Below are 20,806 nucleotides of genomic sequence, written 5' to 3'. Positions count from 1 at the left end.
CCCAAACTTTCCATCCAGGAAAGGGGAAGGGGGAGAAGTTATGACATTTGACTGCTCAGATTGCAGATTGCAGGTAATGGCACAACTCCAGCTGAGAGACACCAGGTCTTATCTTCCTACCATCCATTTTCTCCCTCTTTATCTAACAGGTCCCTATAGATCCCTGACCCCACCTTTTGGGTTTGGAACACAAGTCTGAACTATTTACACTATTGCTGTATGAAATGTTGTCTAGGCATTTCATGAGGGAAAAAGGCTAAGAATGTAAGACTTTCTGTAGCATTCATCAGTCATTAACCTTTGATATATAGAAACTGTTTTCCAGCCAAGCTATATGAGCTCTTCACATTCTAGGCAATTAATGTTTCTGCAAAGCCTGCATTTTAAAATCACTTCCGGAATCATAATGAGTACCTGAGAGATCAGATACCATTTTCAAGGTATCTGAAACATAGTTATGTTTTAGCCTACTTTCTGTTCAGCCTGTTTCTGAATGATGATCTAATCTTTTAGATGATTTGGGCACGTGACCTCTTGCTACAAGAGCTTATCAACCAGGAGTGCTCTCGAGCAATAAGCAACCCTATTATTTGATTAATATAAGAAAGAACAGCTTAATTTCCAATATTTCCAAAGCCATTGCATTTGGCAAAATTACTCAAATAGGAAATATTTTCAAACCTTGTTAGAAGATCACTTCCTTTTCCTAAAGGTTATTGTAACCTGGTTGGCAGAGACATCAGGAGGCCATCCTTTTTTTTTTTTTTTTTTACATTTTAATTACAGGAGATAAGTTAAGCTTTTTGTTTCAGTTTTCAAAATAGAAATGCATTTTCTGATAAAAAAAAGTTTTTATTTTAGAAAACTTAAATGTAGAAAAGTATAGTCTTTTGATCATTGCGAAGTTGACTGTTGGTAACACACTTTTACTGTTGATTCCTCCCAAAACACTACCAAAAAGAAAGTTGAGGAATTTTTTTAAAGATTTTATTTATTTATTTGACAAAGAGAGAGATCACAAGTAGGCAGAGAGGCAGGCAGAGAGAGAGGAGGAAGAAGACTCCCCGCTGAGCAGAGAGCCTGATGCTGCAGGGCTCCATCCCAGAACCCTGAGATCATGACCTGAGCCAAAGGCAGAGGATTAACCCACTGAGCCACCCAGGCACCTGAGGAATTTTTTTTAAATAACATTGAATTAGTTACGATTAGGCTCAGCTGTGAGTCATAGAAACCCCCGAATAAAAGTGTCTTAAATAAGATATAAATGTATTTCTTTCTCAAATAGTTTTACGCAATCCAGGGCTAGTGTGACAACTCCATAATCAATAAGGACCCGTGCTCCTCCTGGCTCATTGTTCCACCATCTTACTACCACCAGCAACACAGATACTGACTTTTAGACCAAGTTGGCCATTCTTAGACTTGTGTTTCAGCAAGCAGGAAAGAGGAAAAGCAAAGCAAAGGGAAGGAGAATAATAAAGATTAGAGCAGAAATAAATGATATAGAAACTAGGAAAACAATAGAACACATCAATGAATCCAGGAGCTAGTTCTTTGCAAAAATTAATAAAACTGAGAAACCCTTAGCCAGACTTACCAAAAAAGAAAAAAGAAGGGCCCAAATAAAATCACAAATGAGAGAAGCGAAAGAACAAACACCACAGAAATACAAACAATTAGAATATTATGAAAAATTGTATGCCAACAAATTGGACAACTGGAAGAAATGGACAAATTCCTAGAAACATATAAACTCCCAAAACTGAAACAGGAAGAAATAAAAAACTTGAACAGATCTATAACCAGCAAAGAAATTGAAACAGTAATCAAAAATCTCCCAACAACCAAAAGTCCAGGACCAGATTGCTTCCCAGGGGAATTCTACCAAACATTTAAAGAAGAGTTAATACCTATTCTTCTCAAACTATTCCAAAAAATAAATGAAATGAAAACTTCCAAAATCATTCTATAAGGTCAGCATTACCCTGATACCAAAACCAGACAAAGACTCCTTGAAGAGATCTACAGATCAATATACCTGATGAACATGGATGCAGAAGTTCTAAATAAAATAGTAGCAAATAGAATCCAACCATACATTGAAAGAATCATTCACCACAATCAAGTGGGATTTATTCCTGGACTGCAGGGGTGGTTCAATCGATGTGATATACCATATAAATAAAAGAAAGGATAAGAACTGTATGATCCCTTCAATAGACACAGAAAAAGCATTTGATAAAATACAACATCCATTCTTGATTTTTAAAAAAAACTCTCAACGAAGCAGGGTTAGAGGGAACAAACCCCAACATATTATAAAGGCCATATACAAAAAAACCTACAGCTAATAACCTAATGGGGAAAAACTGAGATCTTTTCCTTTATGGTCAAGAATAAGACAGTTATGTCCATTCTCACCACTGTTATTTAACATAGTACTGAAAGTTCTAGCCTCAGCAATCAGACAACAAAAGAAATAAAAGGCATCCCAATTGGCAAGGAAGAAGTCCTTGCAAGGTTTTCACTATTTGCAGATTACATGAAACTCTATACAGAAAACCCGAAAGACCCCACCAAAGAACTGCTAGAACTGATACATGAATTCAATAAAGGCTCAGGATACAAAATCAACATACAGAAATCTGATGCATTTCTACACACCAATAATGAACTATCAGAGAAGTCAAGGAATAATCCCAATTACATTTGTGCCAAAACCCATAAGATACCTAAGAATAAACCTAACCAAAGAAGTAAAAGATCTGTACTCTGAAAACATTAAAACATTGAAGAAAGAAATTGAAGTTGACACAAAGAAATGGAAAGACATTCCATGCTTATGGACTCTAAGAACTAAACTTTTTTAAAGATTTTATTTATTTATTTATTTATTTGAGACAGTGAGAGAGAGAGCACAGGTGGGGTGAGGGGCAGAGGCAGAAGCAGAATCCCCACTGAGCAGAGAGACTGATGCAGGGCTCGATCCTGGGAATCCATGATCATTACCTGCGTTGAAGGCAGACCCTTAACCAACTGAACCACCCAGTCCCTGGAAGAATGAATACTGTTAAAATGTCTATATTACCCAAAGCAATTTACATATTGAATGCACTCCTTATCAAATACCACCAGCATTTTTCACAGAGCTAGAAAAAACTATCTTAAAATTTGTATGGAGCCCCAATGACCCCAAATAGCCAAAGCAATCTTGAAAAAGAGAAGGAAAGTTGTAGGTAAAGTGAGAGAGCTAGGCTCTTGTCTCACAATCAAAGAATGAATCTCATGGACAAAAGGAGTGAGTAAAGCGGTTGAGTTTTATTAAGCAAGGATACAGAGAAAGCTCTCAGGAGTGAGAGGGATCCCAACAGGGTTGCCACTGAGGGCTTTGGTCTTTTATAAAAACCTATCCAGGGAAGTTAAATCTTTTTGACTTCCTACTGGCAGCACCACTGATTAAGGACTAGCGTTAACATCTTTAATGGCTTCATTCTTTTTAGGTTCTGGTTATTTTCTGTTACCACAGGAGATTGGCATAAGTAAGACTTTCCCCTAAAAAAAATAAATTGATTAAAAATAACTTAAAAATTAAAAACGGGGCACCTGGGTGACTCAGTGGGTTAAGCCTCTACCTTCGGCTCAGGTCATAATCTCAGGGTCTTGGGATCGAACCTCTCATCAGACTCTCTGCTCAGCAGGGAGCCAGCTTCTCTCTCTCTCTCTCTGCCTGCCCCTCTGCCTACTTGTGATCTCTGTCTACCAAATAAATTTTTTAAAATCTTCAAAAAATAATAAGACTTTCCCCTTGGACACCTAGGGCAGGGTGGCCTGAAGTGTTCCCTTATCTCTGGTTTCCTTATACCTCCACATTTGTGGAATTTTTATGAACCCGATCACATAGCCCCCTTACCTATCTCTCCCTACCTAGCCCCACCTGTCCCTTTCTCAGAGGCATCACCATTCTGGACTTCAAATTATATTACAAAGCTGTAGTGATTAAGACAGTATGGTACTGGCACAGAAACAGACACATAGATCAGTGGAACAGCATAGAAAACCCAGAAATGAACCCACAAATATATGGGCAATTATTCTTCAACAAAGCAAGAAAGAATGTCCAATGGAAAAAGACAGTCTCTTCAATAAATGGTGTTGGGGAACTGGACAGCAACATGCAAAAGGATGGACTGGACCACTTTCTTACATCACACACAAAAACAAATTCAAATGGATTAAAGACTGGGCACCTGGGTGACTCAGTTGATTGGGCATCTGACTCTTAAGCTTGGGTCTTGCTCTTGAGGTTGTGAGTTTGGACCCTAAGTTGGGCCCCACGCTGAGCATGGAGCCTACTGTTAAAAAATGGATTTAAGACCTAAATGTGAGACAAGAACCCATCAAAATCCTGGAGGAAAATACAGGCAGTAACCTCTTTGACATTGGCCACAGCAGCTTCTTACTAGATATGTCTCCTGAAGCAAGGGAAACAAAAGCAAAAATGAATATATTTTTGGGAATACACACACACACACACACACACACACACACACACACACACACACTGGAATATTAGCCATTAAAAAGAATGAAATATTACCATTTGAATGATGTGGATGGAGCTAGAGGGTATTATGCTAAGCAAAATAAGTCCGAGAAAGAGGAATACCATATAATTTCACTCATGTGGAATTTAAGAAACAAAACATGAAAAATGAGGTGGAGAAGAAAACCATAAAACAGACTCTTGACTATAAAGAACAAACAAGATTGCTGGAGGAGAGTTGGAGGGTGTTAAATGGGTGACTGGGCTTAGGGAGGATACTTATAATGACCACTGGGTGTTGTATGTAAATGATGAGTCACTAAATTCTACTCCTGAAATTAATATTATATTGTGTGTTAACTGGAATTAAAGTAAAAACTTGAGATAGATAAAGTGTATCAGTCTTCAGATTCTTTTAGGGGGTACATGAAAAGAAATTTCTGAAGGCCACTGGTCTATACATACAGTCTCGTTTTCATTTCTTTTTTGCGTAGGTTTCTTATCTTGCCATCTAAATTACAAATTCTCTTTGTGTAAGAATTACATCCTATTTTTTGTGTTTTTCCCATAGACTCAGGAGCATGTTAGCAAAGTAAGCAGCTTTGGAATTCAGTGGGGCAGGGGTTGACTTAAGTAAACCCTGCATAATGGCAGCTCGTGCTCATGAATTTTATGTGCATTTTGCAAATATTGCTCAGTTCTGCTCTTTGTCAGGGTGGTTTTCTCATCCCAAATATAATTCCTCCTCACCCAACCCCCATCTGCTATTGATGCTTAGAATTCAAATAGTGTCACAAATTAGCATTCCACATTTATTCAAAATGTATACATCCTTAGGAGAGGTAACACTGATATAGAATCAGATTATATTAGATTACTTCCTGAGAGTAACTTTTTATAAAGGGAGGCAAGATAGAACCAAGAGGTTTACATGTTGGCTCCTTGAGCTGACTGCAGACTAAGTCAAGCATCTCTTCTTTATTGAAGTGATCCTGAGGAGCAGACTGGATAAGACCTTATCCATTCTGGAATGACCAGCCATATCAAAATCCTCATTTCTAGAAACTAGAGAGGCTCCCAGTGCCTAGACTGACTATGAAATGAAAATAATAATTTAAGAGTGATCCTGCTAGGCCTCCAGTTTGCAGAGCCCCCCAAAGTAAAACTCAGCAATCACAACTGGACTTCCATTTGGATGAGTGAATAAGTTCAAACACTTCCTTTCCTGTTCCTGGTAACTCCACATAATCAAAGCCCTTTGACTACAAATTTTCTTTCTTCTGGTATAGGGAAGATTTTAGTGCCGTGCCTAAAGCATAGAAGGCATAGAATAGATATGGTCAAATAAAAAATCTTCAGGAAGGGAAGGGACGCCAGAGAAATAACTGATAAAGAAGATGGACTGCCCATTAATCTGGAACCTGGGTCACTAAAGATCTTTGGTTCATTTTTCTCTACAGCAAGTGAAAGGGAACTTTGTTAGGCTGAAGGCCTGCATCTCAGAACTCCGCATGTTGCAGAGAGAAGGCTGTTTCAGGCCACATAGCTCTTCCCTGCACCTGGCAGTACAGGATGGGCTTCAGCAGTTCAAACAGTACAGCAGACACGTGACCACAGGTGCATCGCTGAGCTTCACTTCCCTGGAGGTAAGAATACTGGCCTTAGGACTCTAAGACCATTGCGAGCCATCTAGATGCTTCATTATTTATCATCTTTATATTGTTCTTTGTTTCATACACTTTGATGGTAATTTTCTAGTCTAGATTTTCATCTCCCTGCGGGCAAGAGATATGTTCTCTTTTTCCAATAGTCTGTGTAATTCTTATACAGAGCCAGCATAGAGAGAAATGCTAAAAATATGGGCTGAAGTGAACTATGATGAAACACTGAAATCAAAATCTGAATATGCCATCTGCCTCTGGATTTTTGGAGCTTGTAAAGTAGTTGTTAAACTGCCTAGAGTGCTGTCTGTATTTATATTTCCTTTGCACCCTTCAGAATTTACAGTTGTTCTTAATCAAATCTTGGCATCAAATTGAGTAAATTTTCTTGGACTTAGCAAATGTGCAAATTTAAAGATTGCTAAACTTCTAATGCAGACTAAGACAATCTTAAAAAATATAAGTAAGTCATGCCTGGGTACTCCACTAGGTGCATGAGTGACTATGAGTTAAAACACATTCAGTCTTTGGAAACCTCAGGCATCAAACAGATGTATTTTTAAAAATAACTGTGCTTTTATCTGGGTGGCTTAGTCGGTTAAGTGCCTGACTCTTGATTTCTGCTCAGGTCACAATCTTGGAATCCTGAGATCGAACCCTGTGTGCATCAGGCTCCATGCTGGTGGTGGAACCTGCTTAAGATTCTCTCTCCCTCTGTCTTGCTACTTCCCTCCTCCATGCACACACACACGTGCTCACTCACTCTTCCCCCCAAAGAAACGTTCCAAACACCAAAAATAAATGTCTAAGTACAAAAGAGAATTGCATATATTTAATATTTGCCTTCCAGATTTTCAAATTAAGGACAAAACTGCTAATGAAAACATCTGGAAGATTCACTCAGGTGAAATAAAATATTCAGATTACAAACAAACACCTCAGTATCCCTTCAGGTTAGATATATTGATCAAGAGTGAGTACATTTTAGAGTTAAGAAAGCAGAAGAAACAGCTCACCTGTATCCAGGTTGAACAAGGAGAGAAATCTATGTGGAAGTACCACCATGAGAAAGAAGCATAGAGATTCCCTGATATTCAGTACACACTTAGTGGTAGAATTTAGGATTATATTTCCTTTGTTGCCTTATAAAATTGAAGCATTTTGAGCATGAGAAACTTCAAGCAATCTTAAATTAAAACATAGGGATGACTTCTCACTGGTCGCTTTCTGGGATAGGCCTCACCTGTTTGGAAGGGTCCTGTAATGATTTGTCCCACCAGACCTCTTCCACCAGAATCTGTCAAATGAAATTTGATTTGTAAGTTACCATAAAATCTTCTCTGCTTCAAAGACAGCAGCCACTGCCACAGACTTCTGCTGTGTCTGTCCTCCATATCTAACCTACTATGTTCTTCACTGTGTACATCAAAGTAGACACATTGATTCTTGGATTTATTTCCAGATTACTGTTCTGACTTCCCAGCCTGGAAAGAAGGTGGTCAAACAATTGGAGGAAGGATTGAAAGATACAGACCTAGTCAGAGTCAGAAGACTTCAGGTGGTTGAGATCACTAAGGGAGACCTAGAGTATATGGACTCAGTATCCCCTGCTGAAGAGCCTAGCAGTGATGGTAAGAATTAAAAGAAAAGGTAAAAAGAATTTTAATGAGTAGTCAGGAAGATTATTTTCCATGGTCTTTTTGTTCTTCAATTAAATGAACCCAACATATTTCTCCACAGTTTAGACAGGCATTTCTAAGTGTATATACAGGCCTAATATATATTAAGTATATATTTAGTATTTTTACAGAATCATAATATACATAATATTCTATAACCTTCTTTGTGTGTTGGATAGCCATCTCTGTTAGTATCTATAGATCTGTCTTATTTTTTACTGGCTATATGATTTTCTTTTTGTGTGTTTGGATCATAGTTTGTTTAATCGCTTATTAATAACAATTTTGTTTACTACACTTTGCTATTATAACCAATGCTGAATAAACAGACTTATGTGCAGGGCTGACTTCATGGACTTATGACCAATATAGTCACACAGGGCCCGGCATTCAGAAACACCCTATGCTTGGGATTTAATGCTCTTTGGTTGCTCTCTTGAAATTCTTAATAATTTTATCTTTGGATTTATATTTTATAAGTGAAGTTTGATGGGACAATGAAGCATGTGCCAGGGGACTAGAGTCTCAACTCACATACGCCCTGCCTCCTATGTCTTTCCCACCTCTCCATAATGGGGTTCTTAGTTGCTAGCTTCCCAGCTCTGGTGTCCCCAACCTGCCTACCCCAACCCGGCAACCACTAATACCCATGTCCCTGCCAATAAATCCTACATAAATCACTAATAATTCTAAATTTCCTAGAGCATAAAATATTTGAACTGATTCTTAAAGAACATATAGGAATTAATCATGTAGAGGAAGAAACAAGGGCACTCAAAAAGGAGACATGGGGGCATGAGAAAGCAAAATAATCAACTTTCAGGGAAGTGCCCATGGTTCCTTATTACTAGAGCAGGTCAGTCAGAAGCAGGAGTTAAGTCTATGAAGACAGGCAAGAATTTGATCAAGAAAGGCCATATATGCCATTCTAAGACCTTTAGATTTTATTCTAAGGCAGTGGAAATTTATGAAAAGATTTTGGTCAGAAAGTCAAGGAGAGATTCCAAATTATGGAGTTTAAGATATTTTTAGCCAGTTTTAATTTATCCAACACTCAAGTTATTGTTCACCCTTCAACAGTCCTTTCTGCATGTATTGGCCTTCTCCAAGGTTATGCACATGGGAGGAGCCCCTATTCTGATACCATTGGTCGCTTTCTGGTCACACTTGGATAACACACTAATTAGGTGAGAGAATTAAATCTAAGTGTGTGGTTCTACTCCAAACCTGACACATGTGAATCCTTCCAGCTTCATGAGGCCACTGACATTGTTTTGGTCCAGGAGGGAGGATAACCAGCCTTAGCTGTGTCATTTATGAGCTGTCACCCACTTTGCACACTCTGCTTTTCTCAAGTCACTCTCCTCACTGAATGTCTTTCTTTCTCTCTCCATCTCTTCACTTATAGTTGTCTTTTCCTTTGAATTCCCTCTTCTTTCCTCTGAGTTCCTTCCCTTATCTTCTTCCAGCCAAATCTTCCCCATCCCTTAAGGCCTAATTCATGTTCCTGATTACTATATTGATTTTCCTCTCCTTAGAACAACGATAGCCTTGTGGTGTGTACCAAACATTTTAGCACTTTATTATATGCCATGGATAATTGTTCACCACTGGGTGATAATTTTGTCTTCTCATCTAATCTGAAACTACTTGATATCTTTTCTTTCTGGATTAAATTCTAAGTACCTTAGGATTAGGAATTTGTTTTACTCATTTCTGTGTCCTAGTGTGTAGAATATTCTAGATTACAGGTGATATTTGCTGAATGAATTGATGACAGTTCTTGGTCTGCCCAGCATCCACTGAATCCTCATTCTCTAGTAACACCTTACTTTCATGGTCACAAAGAATGGGCCATGACCTCGGTGAAGCCATTATAGTTCCCCAGGCCACCAGAATCCTCCCTAGTAAGTTCTCAAACTGAATCTATGAGAGAGAAGCTCTTTTTCTTTCTCTTTGGCAATGGATATATCAGGCATAGACTATGTCCTTTTCCCTCTTCAGTGACTGTATCCAGTAAGAATTTCCTGTATCTTTAGTGGCACAGAGCTCAGAGTACTCTGAGGCCACCTGATGTCTTTATTTAGAAAGTTGGTGTCTAGAGCCATATAGAAGAACTTTTACATTCAGGAAGACAGTTTTCTACCTTGTGTCACTCCTGATGATCTTCCAGTAACCTCCTATTTGCTTATAAATAATACGTCATCCCATAAATTTCTGGTAATTCCTCTTTGCGGGCTAAGTATATGTATGTATGGTTCATATCTTGAGATCTTCCCAGTTACCTGTACTTTCCTCATAATTATTACATTCCATTGATATTTGCCTCATCTTGGTGTCCTTATGAAGAGATTAGCAAAATCAACTTCTCTCATAAAGATGACTGCTCCAGAATCAGGTTGTCTGAGTATAAACCCCAGTTCTATCACTTACTAGCTGTGCAGCTTTGAGAAGGTACTTAGTCTGTTTAAGCCTTAGTTGCTAATTCTTGCCTTATACAAGGCAATAGTACAGATTTAATGAGATGATGTGTGTTAATTCGTGCATGATAAATGTTCAGTAAGTCAGCTAATCTTGTTAATATTTCTGAAAATGTTTGCATATGGGTGGTTTAATATTTCTGAGATTTGTTTTTAATGGCCAGGTCCCAAGTGCATTGTAAGTTACCTGAGGATAACTACATCTAACACATCTTTGTATCACCAGCATGTATCATCCAGCCTTGCACATAGCAGATTCTCAATAAATGTTTCTTTAAAAAATAAGTGAATGATTGGAAAAAATAAAATGATTTGGGTGAGATAATGGTCTCCCTTTTTGACATCAACCCAAATAGTTAGTTTCATATTTCAAACACTCAGCTTCCCTTTGTAACCCATGAATATCATAAATTAATTCAAGCACTTTTTTTCTTATCTTTTATTTATTTATTTATTATATTCTTTTTTTTTTAATTTTATTTATTCATTTGACAGAGAGAGATCACAAGTAGACGGAGAGGCAGGCAGAGAGAGAGAGAGAGAAGCAGGCTCCCTGCTGAGCAGAGGGCCCAATGCAGGGCTCGATCCCAGGACCCTGAGATCACGAGCCAAAGGCAGCGGCTTAACCCACTGAGCCACCCAGGCGCCCCTCTTATCTTTTTTTTTTTTAAGATTTTATTTATTTATTTGGCAGAGAGATAGAGAGCACAAGTAGGCAGAGCATCAGGCAGAGGGAGAGGGAAAACAGGCTCTCCACTGAGCAGGGAGCCTGATGTGGAATTCGATCTGAGGACCCTGTGATCATGACCTAAGCCCAAGGCAGCCACTCAACCAACTGAGCCACCCAGACACCTTAATTCAAGCACTTCTTGAGTCTATATATATATATATATATATATATATATATATATATTTAAACTCTGTAACCATGATCATCTATTAAAGGAAAAGTATCTCTATTCCACTTTTAGAGAGACCAGTTACAGGGAAATGTTGATGCAGACTCATTTAAAAAGTAAGTATGGGGACGCCTGGGTGGCTCAGTTGGTTGGACGACTGCCTTCGGCTCAGGGCGTGATCCTGGAGTCCCGGGATGGAGTCCCGCATCAGGCTCCCAGCTCCATGGGGAGTCTGCTTCGCTCTCTGACCTTCTCCTTGCTCGTGCTCTCTCTCACTGTCTCTCTGTCTCTCAAATAAATAAATAAAATCTTTAAAAAAAAAAAAAAAAAAAAGTAAGTATGAGGGGCACCTGGGTGGCTGAGTGGGTTAAGTCTCTGCCTTCAACTGGGGTCATGATCTCGGGGTCCTGGGATCAAGCCCCGCATCAGGCTCTCTGCTTAGCAGGGAGCCTGCTTCGCCCTCTCTCTCTCTCTCTCTCTCTCTTTCTGCCTGCCTCTCTGCCTACTTGTGATCTCTCTCTCTCTGTTAAATAAATAAATAAAATCTTTTTTAAATAAATAAATAATAAAAAGTAAGTATGAGAGTATGTCCTTCAGTCAGTCAAAATTCTGCCTCCTGCACACGAATATAGACTCAAAATAGATGATGGACCTCAATGTGAGAAAGGAATCCATCAAAATCCTTGAGGAGAACACAGGCAGCAACCTCTTCCACCTCAGCTGCAACAACTTCTTCCTAGGAACATCGCCAAAGGAAAGGGAAGCAAGGGCAAAAATGAACTATTGGGACTTCATCAAGGTCAAAAGCTTTTGCACAGCAAAGGAACAGTTAACAAAACCAAAAGACAACTGACAGAATGGGAGAAGATACTTGCAAATGGCATATCAGATAAAGGGCTAGTATCCAAAATCTATAAAGAGCTTAGCAAACTCAACACCCAAAGAACAAATAATCCAATCAAGAAATGGGCAGAGGGGGCGCCTGGGTGGCTCAGTAGGTTAAAGCCTCTGCCTTCGGCTCAGGTCATGATCCCAGGGTGCTGGGATCGAGCCCCACATTGGGCTCTCTGCTAGGCAGGGAGCCTGCTTCCTCCTCTCTCTGCCTGCCTATCTGCCTACTTGTGATCTCTGTCTGTCAAATAAATAAATAAAATCTTTATTAAAAAAAAGAAGAAGAAAAAAGAAATGGGCAGAGGACATGAACAGACATTTCTGCAAAGAAGACATCCAGATGGCTAACAGACACATGAAAAAGTGCTCCACATCACTAGGCAGCAGGGAAATACAAATCAAAACCACAATGAGATACCACCTCACACCAGTCAGAATGGCTAAAATTAACAAGTCAGGAAATGACAGATGTTGGTGAGGATGTGGAGAAAGGGGAACCCTCCTACACTGTTGGTGGGAATGCAAGCTGGTGCAACCACTCTGGAAAACAGAATGGAGTTTCCTCAAAAAGTTGAAAATAGAGCTGCCTTACGACCCAGCAATTGCACTACTGGGTATTTACCCTAACAATACAAATGTAGTGATCCGAAGGGGCATGTGCACATGAATGTTTATAACAGCAATGTCCACAATAGCCAAACTATGGAAAGAACCTAGATGTCCATGATGGACATCTAGATGAATGGATAAAGAAGATGTGGTATATACATACAATGGAATACTATGCAGCCTTCAAAAGAAATGAAATCTTGCCATTTGTGACAATGTGGATGGAACTAGAGGGTATTATGCTTAGCGAAATAAGTCAATCCGAGAAACAACTATCATATGATCTCCCTGATATGAGGAAGTGGAGATGCAACGGGGGGGCTTGGGGGGTAGGAAAAGAAGAAATGAAACAAGATGGGATCAGGAGGGAGACAAACCATAGGAGACTCTTAACATCACAAAACAAATGGAGGCTTGCGGAGGGGGAGGGGTGATGGGGTTATAGACGTTGGGGAGGGTATGTGCTATGGTAGGTACTGTGAAGTGTGTAAACCTGGCAATTCGCAGACCTGTACCCCTGGGGCTAATAATACCTTATATGTTTTTAAAAAAATAAAAAATAAATTCTGCTTCCTTTAGTGCAATCCTGCCCCGTGAGAACTAATTATAAAGATGACTTGGAGAGTGCAAGATCCAGAATCATCAAAATAAGAATGAATTTAGAAATGAAGAAAGTAGGTGGCTCAGTTGTTGCCTGTCTACCTTCAGCTCGGGTCATGATCCCTGGGTCTTGGGATGGAGCCCCACATCCAGCTGCTCAGCAGGAAGCCTGCTTCTCCCTCTCCCACTCCCCCTACTTGTGTTCCTGCTCTTGTTATCTCTCTCTGTCAAATAAGCACATGAAATCTTAAAAGAAAATTACAATTAAAAAAAAAGAAATGAAGAAAGTAGACTCACATTTTAGAAAGTTTTTTAACAAAATCTAAAATGAAAAGATTAAATCATACTCGTATCAGTTTAAGTTTTCTATAAATATTCAGACCATATAGCCTATTTTATATTTTCTTTCAACCACATAAATGGTGCTTTTCTTTTAAAGATTATATTTATTTGAGTGAGAGAGTGCAAGTGTGCACGCACGCACGCAAAAGAGAGAGAACGCTCGAGGGGGGAGGGGCAGAAGGAGATGCAGACTCCCCACTGAGCAGGAACCCCTGGGATCATGACTGAGTTGAAGGCAGAAGCTTAACTGACTAGGCCACCCGGGTGTCCCATAAATGGTGCTTTCTTTCATCTGTTCCTGTTTAGTCTAACTGGTGTGTTTTTTCTATATTTTAAATTTAGCTAAAAGATCCAGCCTAGCTCTCTTTGTAGTAGCTTTTGTCTGGTCATTTTACCATTTTTTATTATAAGTTGTACAAATGTAGGGCGCCTGGGTGGCTCAGTTGATTAAGTGACTGCCTTCGGCTCAGGTCATGTTCCCAGAGCCCTGGGATCGAGTCCCACATCAGGCTCCCAGCTCCACGGGAAGTCTGCTTCTCCCTCTCACCTTCTCCCCTTTCATGTTCTCTCCCACTTTCTCTCTCTCTTTCAAATTAAAAAAAAAAATCTTTAAAAAAAGAGCAATATGATCTCTTAAAAAATGTTATACAAATTTAAACACTGTATAAGTATATAATATAAACTGTTCAAAATGACTCAAAATTCTGCTCTCCAGAGATAACCACCATTAGTAGCATAGTACGCATTTTGCTGAATAATTTTCCTTACATGTACATGGATATGAACACACATGTAACATTATTACTGTTATCAATACTTTTACAAAAATGTAACTATACAGTATTCACTATTCTGTCTGAATTTTTATTTTTTTCATTTGGTTAATTATCCATTTTTTTTTCATATTGACACAGAAAGAACTAATCTATTCCTTTTAACAGCTGTGATGCATTTTACTGTATAAATTCATCACTATTTATTCAACCATCCAGTTCGATTTTTACATTTTACTGGAGAACTGTGTGACCTTGAACAGTTATTTAAACTTCTTATTTCACAATTTTTTTCATTTACAAAGTAGGACTAATAAGAGCATCTGCCTCATAGGGATTTTTTTATTAACATATAATGTATTATTTGCCCCAGGGGTACAGGTCTGTGAATCATCATGCTTACACATTTCACAGCACTTACCATAGCACATACCCTCCCCAATGTCCATAACCCAGCCACCCTATCCTTACCTCCACCACCTTCCAGCAACCCTCAGTTTGTTTCATGGGATTAAGAGTCTCTTATGGTTTGTCTCCCTCCCGATCCCATCTTGTTTCATTTTTTCCTTCCCTACCCCCCATAACACCCTGCCCTGCCTCTCAAATTCCTCATATCAGAGAGATTAAATACACCTTGCATGTAAAGCACTTAGAACAGTGCCTGGCACATGTGAGCAGTAAATAAATGTTATCTGTGGTATTAATAGTAGTAACACTATGGGATGTGGGGGTGACTCAGTTAAGTGTCTTCCTTCTGCTCAGGTCATGATCGCAGGGTCCTGGGATCGAGTCCTGCATTAGGCTCTTTGCTTGGCAGGGAGCCTGCTTCTCCTGCCTGCTACTTCCCCTGATTGTGTTATCTCTCGCTCTCTATAGTTCCAACAAACAAATAAATAAAATAGGATCTTTTTTAAAAATAATAGTAATAATAGAACCTTTTTATATATGCCTTTTTACTGAGAAAATTTTCAAGCTCTAATAATTTTTTATTGAAAAAGAAGATATGACCATAAAAAAATTTTAAATTTAAAACCATTTATAATCCAACTATCCCAATATACTGATTTTATTTTTACACATTGTTTCTTGGTTTTCACAATCATGTTTAGATTACATAGTTGTAATTCACATATATGGTATTTTGTTTTCATGTAACATAGTATTATAAAACTTTCCCACAGATTTGGTAGCCTTTCTTTTCTTTTATCCATTTTGTTCCTCTTTTGCTCTTAAAAGAGGACTAGAAGTGTTAGTCTTTGAAATAGAGTTATGCTGATGTATACCTCTCACAGGGAAAGCTGGTGGCCTTCTTTATCTTTATATGCCCTCTTTACACATATGCCAACCCTGCTCTTTAGAGTAGATCCCTAAACCTGGATCTCGATCATAAATTTAGGGTTTAGGAGAGCCTGTCAATTCCAGCAGCCAAAGTTAACACCATAAAAGAGCCATTGGTGGAGGGAGTAATACTGATAGCTCTACTCATTTTTAAGTTAAGTTCTGAGCCTCAAGGAGAAGATATATGAAATAAAAGCATTGGTCTCTTAACCTACACTAACTTTTGTTTATGGATCATAACAACATGTATTAAACACTTACTATCCAGGGCTGCCTGGGTGGCTCAGTGGGTTAAAGCCTCTGCCTTCGGCTCAGGTCATAGTCCCAGGGTCCTAGGATCCAGCCCCACATCCGGCTCTCTGCTGGGCGGGGAGCCTGCTTCTTCCTCTCTCTCTCTCTCTCTCTCTCTCTGCCTGCCTCTCTGCCTACTTGTGATCTCTGTCTGTCAAATAAATAACTAAAATCTTTAAAACAAACAAAAAAACCCACCTCAATGTGACAAGTTTTCCCTTGCAGAAGATCAGGAAAAAAACCATACAGATATCTTAGTAGTATTGTTGATATTCTACATCTTAAGCTGAATAAAGGATTCATGAATGTTCCTTTTGCTGTTATGCTTGTAGCTTACATATATGTGTTCACTTGCATATAATAAAAATTTTATAATAGCTTTCTAAAGAATGGCTAAGTAATAAATATGCCAAAATTAAAAGGGCTGGTATGATCAATGCACTTTGGTATCCAAAGGGCATCTGTCCAGATTGACAGCAGTGCACTGGTTGAGTGTGTAAGTCTTTCAGCCGGTTACAAATCAACCTAACGATGCTGTCAGCCAGCCTGCACTTCTCAGCCTTGTACACAAGGATATCAGGTTCCCTTTCTAAGTGCTCTCAAACCATCTGTTTACTATTTCCTTTGCTAGAGATCAATGTCAGCTCTTTTGGAAAGCTATTGTATCCATATGTGTTCTCAGGAAACACCAAATGTTAACAACCCAAACATAGAAGGTAAAGATTTGTTGCTTCCTAAAGGAGTCCAGAAAAAAATAAAAAATAAAAACAAAAACAAAAAAACCTATCGTATGCTTCATGCTTCAGCGCAGTTGTCAAACTCCACAAATGAGTTGTTTCCCCTTTCCAATGTCTTGAAAAATAGACCAGAAAATGCAGTTGTTCATTGAGTTTGTCTTTGATAACCACATTAAAGTCATTTCCCTGTAGTGTTTAGAACAACTGTTGTATTTATTACCTAAAGATTTTCAACACAGAGAGACATGTGCTTATTTCATTAACAGAAGCCATGGTCTCAGAAAATGTTAATTCTTCCCTTTTTTGAAATTGAATTAAAGATTTTTTTAGAGTTAACAGAAAATCTAAAGATATTTGAAAATGGAGGTTTAAAAAAATTTCCTCTCCGACATTTTGAAGGAGTAATTTACATACCGTACATTGCACCTATTCAAAGTATAAATTCAATGAGTTTTGACAGTTGTATATGCCCACAAATCATCACCACAATCAAAATACAGAACATTTTATCATCCCTAAAAGATTCCTTTTGCCCCTTTACACTCCCTTCCTCCCTCATTCCCTAGTGTATGCCACTAATGTGCCTTTTGTCTGTAGATTAGTTTGCATTTTATATAAATGAAATCATATAATACATATTCTTTTATATCTGACTTGTTTCTTTTAGACTTTGAGATTAACCCATTTTGTTGTTTAAACCATAATTTTTTATTATTGCTGACTGGTAGTATATTATATGAATATTCCACATTTTGTTTAACCATCCGTTAATGGGTGTTTCACTTGTTTCCAATTTTGTGGTATTGCGACTAAAGCTGCTGCAAATATCCATAAACAAATCTTTTTATGACGTTTTTATTTTTCTTGGGTCTTACTGTAATTATGGTTCATCTTTTCTCATCCATTTGTTTCAGCCCATTTTATGTTCTTATACCAAAGTGTATGTCTTATAGACAGTGTGTAATTGGATCTTGCTTTTTAATCCATTCTGCTAATCTCTGCCTTTTACTTGGAATATATAGTCCATTAACATTTACAACAAGTATTAATATGGTTGGATTTAGGTGTACCATTTTATTTATTTTTTTTGTCTTCTCTGGTTTTTTTGTTCCCCCTTTCCCTGCTTTCCCACATTTTTTAGATTATTAAATATTTTTAGGATTCTGTTTTAATTTATATTTTGTCATTTAGCTATATTTCCTTACATTAATTTTTAGTGGCTTCTTTAGGGATTATGTTATAGATTCTTAATTTTTCATAGTCTACTCAGAGTCAGTATAGTACTACTTCACATAAAACACTGAAGCTGCAAAATTATAATACTTTAGAGTGCCTAGCTGGCTCAGTCAGTGAAGTATGAGACTCTTGATCCTAGAATTGTGAGTTTGAGCCCCACACTGGTTATAGAGGTTACTTAAAAAAATAAAATAAGAGGGGCACCTGGGTGGCTCAGTCAGTTGTTTGCCTTCAGCTCAGGTCAAGATCCCAGGGAGCCCCACAGTCTCTCTCCCTGCTTCTCCTTCTCCCTCTGTTTCTCTCCCCACTGCCCACCTTCCCTATTTGTGCTCTCTCTCAAATAAATAATAAAATAAAATAAGATGATAATATTTTACATAAAATGTAGAAACCTTTCAGGGGTTAAAAGATATTTTTTAACTTTTCGGCAGCCTACTTAGAATTAATATAGTTCCATTCCATGTGAAATATAGAAACTTTGCAACCATGTAGGTCCATTTATCCCCTTCTCTCTCACACACACACACAGTCTTTTGTTTTATAGTTGCCATGTGGATTACATCTATATTATAAATTACTCCAAGGCATTATTATAAATTTTGCTTTAAATGGTCATGTATTTTAAAGAAACCAAGAGAAAAATATTCTTTTCTTTTCCAGTGCTCTTCATTCATTCCTGAAGATCCACGTTTCCTTTGGATATTATGTCCTCCAGCTCAAAGATTTTTTAATTTCTTATAGCTAGTTCTGATGGTGACAAATTCTCTTAGTTGTTATTTATCAAAAAATGCATGTTTCAACTTCATTCTTGGAGGGTATTTTTCTTGTATATAGAATTACAGGTTGATAGAATATTTCTTTCTTTCAGCTTGTTTAAAAATGTTGTTCCACTATCTTCTGGTCTTCCATGGTTTCTAATCAAATATCACAGTCCTTGAATCACTTTCCCCTGTATGTAAAGGATCATTTATCTGGCAGCTTTCAAAATTTTTCACTTTATGTTTGTTTTTCAGCAGCTTTACAGTGATGTGACTAGGCACAGATTTCTTATTTAGGGTTCACTGAGCTTCTTGAATCTATAACCATTCTGTACCCAATTTCGATGTGTGGGGGCATTTTCCCACAAGTAATTCTACACCAGCTGGGTATCCTACAACTTAACTCAATTCCAGCACTATCTGGAAATAGCATCAGATCCACAAATTAAGGGCTCAGCCTCATAAAATCTCACACATGTGTACATGTACACACACACATACCAGATAGCAATCACAAGTCCAGGTTGTCACCTATGCTTCTGAGTGATCAGCTATAGATCAGAACTTCCAGTGACCACCTCCTTGGATTTGATTAATTTGTTAGAGTGGCTCACAGAACTCAGAGAAACATTTTACTTACTAGATTACCATTTTATTACAGGAGGATATAATTTAGGAACAACCCAATAAAACAAATGCGTAGGACAAAGTGTGAGGACAAAGGATCAGAGCTTTCAGGCCCTCTCCCAATACACCACTCTCCCCAAATCTCTACATGTTTATCAACCCACAAGCTCTCTGAACCACGTCCTTTTAGGGGTTTTCATGGGGGAGTTCATTACATAGGCACAGTTAATTAATTCATTCGCCATTGACAAGTGATTCAACTTCTGAGTCCCTTTCTCCTCCCCAGAGGTCACAGTGTGGAGCTGAACGTTCCAACCCTCTAAACACAGGACTGACTTCTCTGGCAACTGACCCCATCTTTAGGTGCTTCCCAAAAGTCACCTCACTCACATGACAAAAGATACCTTTATTGCTCTCTCATTTAGGAAATTCCAAAGGTTTTAGGAGCTCTGCCAGAAACAAGACAAAGATCAAATGTATACCTCTTACTATAAGCCACAGTATCACAACCTATAAATGTATAGCTTTGATTCATTTTGGGAAATTTCCTGCCTCATCTCCTCAAATATTTTTTCCATCTCATTCATCTTTGTCTCTTTTTCTTGGACTCCAGTTACCCACATATTAAGACTTTTTAAATTGTTCTACAGTTTCCAAGCCTCTGTGGTTGGTTTTATTTTGTTCAGTTTTTTCTTTCTCTTTTTTAGATTAAATTATCATCTCCATTGACCTATCATTAAGTTCACTGTCTCTCATCTCTTATTCCCAAGCCCATGCAGTGAATTTTCTTGTTCAGATAATGTATTTTTCAGTGCTAAAATTTCCATATTATATTTTTTATATTTTCTATTTCCCTGATATTTCCTATATCATCATTCATTATGAATATATTTTCTACTCTTCATTGAACATAATTATAATTTATAGGTATAGTTATATAATTATGCTGCTTTAAAATCTTTGTCTAATAAGTCTGATACTTTTATATCTTGGTGTTTACATCTGTTGATTATATTTTCCTTTGAGACTGGGTCACATTTTCTGACTCTGTATGCTAGACACATTTGCTTGTTGTTGTATTTTGTGAATGTTGTTATAGGGACTCTGGATTCTAGTATATTACCCTGAAAAGTGTTTGTTTTGGTAGACAGCTAACTTTGTTGGACGCAAACTGCAGCTAGTCATGGTCTACAGTAGTCAGGGACTCAGATCTCGGTTGCATTGGTTTAGCTTCCACTATGAGCTGCTTCCAGTTTGTCCTATACATGTGTGGTGTAAGGGTCAGCAAGGTGCCTGGACTGAGTTTAAACACATAATTTAGGGTTCTCAGGCTACCTCCCTT

General features: G+C 38.1%; 1 protein-coding gene across 2 annotated transcripts in view; it reads left to right on the top strand.

Moving 5' to 3' along the window:
- LOC122915029 (meiosis 1 associated protein) overlaps positions 1–20,806 on the top strand; it is a 72,474-nt gene that overhangs the window by 20,261 nt on the left and 31,407 nt on the right. For both annotated transcript variants that reach the window (XM_044261491.1, XM_044261490.1), the window contains exons 2-3: positions 6,004–6,189; positions 7,667–7,835. In XM_044261491.1, coding sequence (XP_044117426.1) covers positions 6,004–6,189; positions 7,667–7,835 — 355 coding nt within the window. The remainder of the gene's footprint in view (positions 1–6,003; positions 6,190–7,666; positions 7,836–20,806) is intronic.

Source organism: Neovison vison, chromosome 8 (genome assembly GCF_020171115.1).
Source record: "Neovison vison isolate M4711 chromosome 8, ASM_NN_V1, whole genome shotgun sequence".
In the NCBI taxonomy this organism is placed as follows: domain Eukaryota; kingdom Metazoa; phylum Chordata; class Mammalia; order Carnivora; family Mustelidae; genus Neogale; species Neogale vison.
Note: the sequence above shows the minus strand (reverse complement) of the source record. Positions and strands in the feature narration are given on the sequence as shown.